Here is a 7879-nt window from a genome sequence, read left to right as displayed (position 1 = left end):
TAAATTTCTTTACACTATTTGATCGCACCTAAAAACAATTACTAGTAATCACTTGTGATTCTGAAATTAGTAACATAAAAATTTAAATAGTTAACGTACTACAATATAAAATTATACCGATAACATAAGCAGTGGTGAAGCCACACTCCACCACTCTTTTCCAAGAGAAGACAATTGACGTTACCATATAGATAGGTTAAAAATTAATTTAAATATACATCTTACCCTCCTCTACTCGTGAGAAATTACTGGAGTTGTTGTTAATTGAGAGTATAGGTTAAATTGAAGAAAGAAAGAAAGAAAGAGCGAAAGGCTACTAGTACAGTATTAAAGAGAGGGGGCACTGTAACATGGAAAACAAAGTAAGAACTGACTCATCATAGCGTAGTTGTACTAAGTACACTATCAAAGGTCCCCAGAATCCAAGAAGCCCATGAAATGTTCCTTTCGACTATGCAAAAAGAGATAAAAATATGAATGCAGAAATAAAGTCATATTCTCTCTCTCTCTCTCTCTCTCTGTTTATGATAGGAGTGTTGCCTGTCTGACTGATAGAATAGGTCGTGCATGCATGGGTCAATCAGTATCTTCCAAATATTTGGAGCTATTGCTTTCCATTTACTATAACTAGTCATTTCAAGCAACCCTACTCTTTCTGTATATAAAGTGGACTATTGACTATTGAGTGTAGCTATAGCATTTTTGGTGTAATATAGATATACATATTGGAGATGGAGACAAAAAGTGACAATTTTGGAGATGGAGATCACCTGGAAGCAAAGGAATACTGTAGTTCTAGATCAGGAGATGCTGTAGAAGAAGAAACAGAAGTCATCAAGAGGCAAATATCTTCCCACTCTTTGTATGATCTTTTGGTTGACACTCACTTTGACTGTTTGAAGGTATTTATATTATTATATAATCCTATATATATGAGTTTGCATGAATTGTTCGACTACTATATTACTTAATTTTTCCGAAGAGGTAGTAAGAGATGTTTGTGTTGCTTTAATTTCATCTCCAAAACCTAGTTACTCCCCTATTTTTCTTCTTTTTTAATTTAAGAAGCGCCTATATATATATATACTTAACAGAAAATCATGTAGAGTATATTTTCGTTAGCAGGTTTGTTCGGGTATCAGTGAGATTGACAAAATTGAAAGAGCTGAAACAAAGGCAAAATATAAGAAGCGTAGCTCACACACAATGGATCAATCAAAATTGAACAATAACTTTGCTGTTGATGAGAAGCTCAGCTCACTCACAATTCATCAACCAGAACTGGACACTTTTATGGTAACAAGTTTCTGCATTTTTTCCAAATTTGATAATCATTGTATGCAGTGGCGAAGCTAGAAGCAATGGGTTATGCAAGGGTGAACAAAGTCTATTTTTAATCAATAACAAGTAATATTTTATCTTATACGTAGTATAATTTTTCGGCGAACGGTAGTAAGTTGACCACCCTTGGGCCAACGTAGCTTCGCCCCTATTGTATGTAAGTATATAGAAGCATATAAAGCTGCAACAGACGCCATCCGATCCCTTTCGTTTTCTTTGAGTTAATTCTATATTGTTTCTTCTTAGTCTATTATAGTTTATCCCATCACAACTATACATATTTGATGTAGCAGGTTTTATGAATTCAATGTTTTCAATTGAAATAATGTACACAGAGAGGCACAAATGGATTAAAAATTAATAGATATCGTAAGATCATGCTTATTCTAAAATCACTAACTAATTCAGATTCTGAATTCAACTATAATCCTAACCCACACATTCTTAATGCACATATTGTACTAGTAGTATATATACCTAAGTGCACACACTAGGTTTATGGGCAAGAGCTTTAATTTTTGGTAATAAGCTAAGAACAAATTGTTTTTTGGTGGACAGGAAGCATATTGTGTGGCTCTAAGCAAGCTAAAAGAAGCAATGGAGGAAACTAACTTAGAGTCCATAAAGTTCATCAACCATATGTATTCTCAACTCAGCGACCTCATGGAACTTCCTTCTGTTTCCACTTTATCTCCAACGGCATCTTTTGGTAAGATTAAATCCACTTTTAACAAAGCACTTCATTATTTTGGATAAGATACACACTCACACAGTGTAATTATATATGCACTAATCCATTTACTATCGAGTTTAAGTGTGGAATATTTTACACCATTAGGTCATCCAAGGGATATCGACAAGTAATAAGACTCCTTAAAATGTGAGATTTGTAATTTTTAAAATAAGACAGGTTATATATTACAATAGAAAAAGTTGACTTGATAGTGTAAAAATTTTATACATTACGTGCGGTGTATATAATTAACTTAGGGGTCGTTTGGTATGAGGTATAAGTAAATATAGTGCTGGTATAAAAATTTAATACCACCTTAATACTTTGTTTGGTTAGCAAAGCTGGTATAAGTTATTTCGGGATTAAAATTAGTACCGAGATAACTTATACCTTGTAGGGGATGAGGTAATTAGTGCCGGGATAACTTATACATTCCTCTTAGAAATTATGCAATTATCATTTTCAATACAACATACCAAACAGTAGATAAAAAACAATACCAGGATAACTAATCCCAACATAACTTATCCCAGCATAAGCCGTATTCAAACCAAACGGCCCCTTAAACTCTTTATTATTTCAATGCTCACTGGTCGAGGGTAAAACATCAGGCCATTTGAAGCTTAAGAAAGTAAAACTGAAGAGCTGGATTCATTTAATTAGGTAAAAGAAGAAATGGAGTGTTCAAGTCCAGATAACTTTTTAGTTACCGTACCATTGCAATATGCCAACTTTATCATGCTGAAACTGATTTTGATACTTTAGTACCAAAGTAATACGTGGTAAAGCAGGCACTTTAATTTGTCTTCATCATAAATATGGTTAAGAAAGTGCTTTCCCTTACAATTTGATCTTCTGTTCTTTATCTTTTTGTAGAAGGGATGAAGGCCCATGGGAACAAATGAAATGGCACGAGGAAGCTGATAGATCCAAGAATTTATATATTAAGCTCACAATTTAGCATCTTCTAATTACTAAGTTATGATATCTATCCTGTGCGATGTATGGTAGAATTTTCTTTGCTATAGACTGCCACAAATCGTCGTAGTAAACTTTCTTTTTTGATGTAATATGATGTTAATAATGATTATTGCCAACTGGTCGAGTTCATAATTAAGGGGTTGTGATTTCTCATATAAGTACAACAACAAACCCAGTGTTTCTTTATCACACAGGGTGATAATTCATAACATCTGCAAAATGCAACAAATGATAATTCCTTCCGACACAGGGAGAACTTTAGATGTTTGAGATTAAACTGTTAAATATCGGGTTGATTTAAATTTTGCCTACTTTAATGGATCAAAAGCTCAAAATTGACACAGCGTGAAATGGTTGTGTCTGTTCAAGTTTGGACATATTAATTAATGGAGCCGTCAATAAAATGCTTCATAATAAAATTAAACTATCCAAAATTTACTTTAATTAAATTTACTAGGTATTACTATTATTCTTCACCAATAAAAGAGGGAAGGTTGCAGTTTTAGGGTTAATAATCTATTTCTTGCACAAAACCTTTTCCTGTCCAGTCTTGTCAGATTGTAACCTTTCCTAATTGCCTTCCTTTGACGTATTGCTTCTTGTTGCTTTCTTACCAAAATCAGTTGGACTGTAAAATTAATACATAAGTGACGACAACTGTGCACACAACGACAAAATCCAATAATTATCAACAAAAGATGCCAATCCTTTCATTATGATTTTATGGAGTATATCAGAAGGACAAATTCAAAGTCAAATATAGTGAATTATTCAGGTCCGGAGTTAATAGGAAGAATTTTAGAATTACCTGGATCAAAATCTAAATGCGGTTAAATTCACCACGAGGGACGAAATTACCATCTTAGAAAGAAAAAAATATACACTAATAATACAACCTAGTTCTTGAGATTTACTGCGGGCAGACTCTTGAACCTTCCCTATATATAGGCTTCCTGTTTTCTCGTTTCTCTTGGAGAGAGAGAGATTGAGACTACCCTCTGAATTAATCCTCAATTGATGAAAAATTGTGCTTTCTCATGAAATCTTCCAGCTGGGCGCATAGCTTATTACGCGAAAACTTACTCGTACCAGTGTTTATACCAAATTAGTAAATGCAAAATATGTATATTGCATACACACATTTATCAAAGTTAGTCGATATGCTTGTCACTTTAACCTTTAAATACTAAGGTTAAATTGTTTGGTTTGGTGTAAACATCCTGTCCAAATAAGTATTTATCAATCCATGCATCATGAAATCAATACAAATATACTAAAATCATTAACCAATATGGATTCATTTTCGTTTCTAAACAATAACTAGTAAGTGTCGAAGTCGACCTCTCGTCTCTACTTCTTCGAGATTAGACGGGATACTCATTGGGTACACGTTGTCTTTCGTACTCATACTACACTTTTGTGCATTTTTGTTGTACAGGCACATGCATCTCTAGTGGCCTAGTGAGCATAGCAGTATGGTTGACGCGGAGACTTAGGTGAGCTGCATTTCCGAGACGACCCGCAGCCAGCAAGTCTCTTTCAGATTATTGGATTTATTTTCTGTCCAATCTTGAATTCCGGACGGTTGTTGTATTACATTATTTCTTAGAAATTGCTCATGCACTTGTGATACCGGGTTCCGAGATGATCACGAGATTTTTCAGTAGTTAAATTTTATAAAGACATCCTCATTTATCCAGCGTAGTTTAGTATTTATTATTTATTTGTTTAAAGGGAAATGTTTTCTAAATAATTAAAATGAGAAATTGCTAGTAAATTGTGGTTGGCTTGCCTGACAGTGGTGTACGGCGCCATCACGACCCATAGTAGATTTTGGGTCGCGATAATTGATGAACAAACTCCTATATTAACATGTTCATATTCAACATAGAGAATTAGTTCCAGAATTTGTAACATGTGTGTCTTAGAAAATCAACTAAAAGTCATTATATAATGTTTATTAACCCACTAAGGTTAGACTTGTAGCAAGGTATATGTCACACCTCTAGATAGCATTACACCATAAGACATTAGAAGAAGTCATGAAAGATTTCAATAGCAAACTTAACATATTTAGCAACCTATAATATGGGTCCAATGTACAAAAAACAGAGAACAAGAGAGAAAGAAAGAAAGAAAGAAAGAAAGAAAGAAAGAAAGAAAGAAAGAAAGCAAACAAGCAATAGAGGTAGTCCTAGATAAATACATTAGAAAGAAAAGGCAAGGAAAGCAGCATTTGTGTGATGGGGATTTCCAATACAACAGTTGATCGTTTTAGTAAGCCACAACATTAATAATCAAGGTTTTGCAAACTAATGAAAAGATACATACCACTAAGATTTCGGACATCACTTGTTTTGATGGTAGCATAATGATACACCAAGTGCATGGGAAATATAACTCCTTTAAATACAAAGAATAGTTTAAAACAGTCATAGTCATATGTGCATTCATATAATACTAGAAGATAGAAAAACACATGCCAACAAATATTCATATCTTTGCACAAATTACAAACATTATAATGCTCACCTATACCACTTCCATTAACTGCTCGTCGTCCACTTTCATTCTTTCGGATAAGATTTAGTATGTCACATGTGTCCAATAAAGACAAATTTTTATAGGGTTTAAATGAAAATATATGAGAAATCTAGAGACTATAGATTTTGATTTCTAATTTAAGAATACCTTAAGGTGAGAATCACTAAAATATTTACCATTAAATCAACTAAGCGGCCTGAAGAACAGAAAAAAGTACATAAGAGAGTTGAGAAATACTCCAAAATAGAGATATGATACTTGTAAGAAGCGAAGGAGAACTCTGAAGTTGAGCAATAAACGTATCACCAGAGAATAAGGCCTAACACAGATACCTGATGAGCAGCAGATATTTGAAGAGAGTGACATGAAATTTAGCAGCATTTGTTTCCCTAAAATTCAGTCTTGCACAATACCAGATATTCTTTATCGAATAGTAACCAGAAATTCGCAAAGCAGTCTGAAATTCGAGAAATTGCACAAGGCCTAGAAACTATCACTACAAGAAAGAAGGCATTTGCCAACAACGTTTTTTGTTGCCATAAATCAAATGTTGTTGCTAAAAGTATTTTTGGCAACAACAAGAAAGTTGTCGCACGCCGTTGCAATAAACACCGATGGGAAAAGTATTCGCAACAACCAATAATATTGTTGCAATAGTTAGCTTAACGCAACAAAAAATATTGTCGCCTTAAGTTATATTTTGTTGGTAAAAAGTCATGCTACTGTGGCTTATGAGAACATTTAACAACAAAATTATTGTTGCAAAAATGAGCTTATTTACCAACAATATCTGTTGTGGTGAAAAAATTAGCGGGAGAGTAATTAGTTATTGATCTATTATCAAGGCTTTTAGCAACAATTGCTATTGTGTTTATGAATTACCTTTTGCCAATAATAATTTCACAAATGTATATATATAATAATAAATTATATATATATATATATAAACATCAATACATAAAATTGATACACAAGTATTTACTCACTTTCCAAAAACTAAATCTCCTAAAATGTATGCTTGTACTTACAAGAAGTAACAAAAGAATCATATACAAAAGTCATTAAATTCTAATATAATTAACTCCAAAAATATGTCTTCTTCCAACAACTTGTTGCAATGCATGAACCATATATCCAGCAATGATTATTTAAGCATGTCCATCCTACAAAAAAAGATAAATATAATTACATTTTGATAAAAAGAAGTTGTAAAGTACAAAACTACAATTAACAAAGAAAAAGAGGGAATCACATATACCTATTGTCCACTTACTAAACATTGCAACTACTTCATCATTGAAAATTTTACATAATACATAATTGTTGAATAGAAACGCTCAACTAAAAGAACACTGAATATAAGTTGCAAAATTATGAGATAAAGTTACTTAGAATGACTTGTAGGACTTGCCTCGTCCTCTTCTTCCAAAATATAGCACTATAAGATCAACAAGTATAAATAGTAGCAAAAATGTGAAGGCCATAAAACAGAGTAGAGGAAACAAAAGATAAAATTCATTCTATGACATTGGTTCCATCAATTTCAATCTCCTCCATAGTTTTTCCAATTAATCGACAAAATCAAGAATCCTTCATGGATGAATAATAATTGGTAGTACAAATAAAGCTTCATGGATGCACGACACAAAGATTTATTTCTTGAAATCCCTGTAATATTGGAAAGAGTTTCTTCTTCTGGTGTTTTACTCACTTGTAATTACTACAACACTTTAATAAAAAATAATTACTACATCACTTCCTAAGTGCTAGCTTTATAATACAATTACCATTCTCTAAAAAAGGATTTACCTCTTGAACCTCAAAATTCTTTAGTGCAAGACACTAAGATTTATTAATAAAACTAAGGAATCCGAAATGTCCATTAAAACCAGAGATAAAAATGACATCTTCCTCAAGATGAATAGAAGATAGTAATACTCACATCACTAAGTATAACTATTTCCATTCTGAGCTTCCATCACTAATGTGGATAGAATCAGTGCATTGAAATGCATAAGTTAATTTTTCGACATAGAAGCTAAAGAAACAAATATAGACAAAACAGAAACTAACTTACAGTGAGATGTGGGAATCAAAGTAACACAGCCAAAGAGAGACTTGCATCCGCAAAGCCAGAAATAGCCTATTCGTTAGGAGAATTACAACCCAAAAAAATAGCCAAAGAAAATGCCAAAATCTATATCTATCCCAATTCCAAAAGGCATAAATATACCAAAAATATAAAATTATAGTCACGATCTGTTTGTGAATATATCAATC

The 7879-nt window shown here is 32.7% G+C and overlaps 1 protein-coding gene across 1 annotated transcript; it reads left to right on the top strand.

Moving 5' to 3' along the window:
• The first annotated feature begins 694 nt into the window (after window positions 1-694).
• Window positions 695-3183, top strand: LOC107781659 (homeobox protein knotted-1-like 1). The gene is made up of 4 exons (XM_016602394.2): window positions 695-902; window positions 1126-1296; window positions 1900-2050; window positions 2951-3183. The coding sequence occupies exons 1-4, from the start codon at window positions 732-734 to the stop codon at window positions 2977-2979; spliced, it is 522 nt and encodes a 173-aa protein (XP_016457880.1). The 5' UTR covers window positions 695-731; the 3' UTR covers window positions 2980-3183.
• Window positions 3184-7879: the final 4696 nt, after the last annotated feature.

Source organism: Nicotiana tabacum, chromosome 8 (assembly GCF_000715075.1).
Source record: "Nicotiana tabacum cultivar K326 chromosome 8, ASM71507v2, whole genome shotgun sequence".
Lineage (NCBI taxonomy): Eukaryota > Viridiplantae > Streptophyta > Magnoliopsida > Solanales > Solanaceae > Nicotiana > Nicotiana tabacum.
This window is presented reverse-complemented; position numbering and strand designations above follow the sequence as displayed.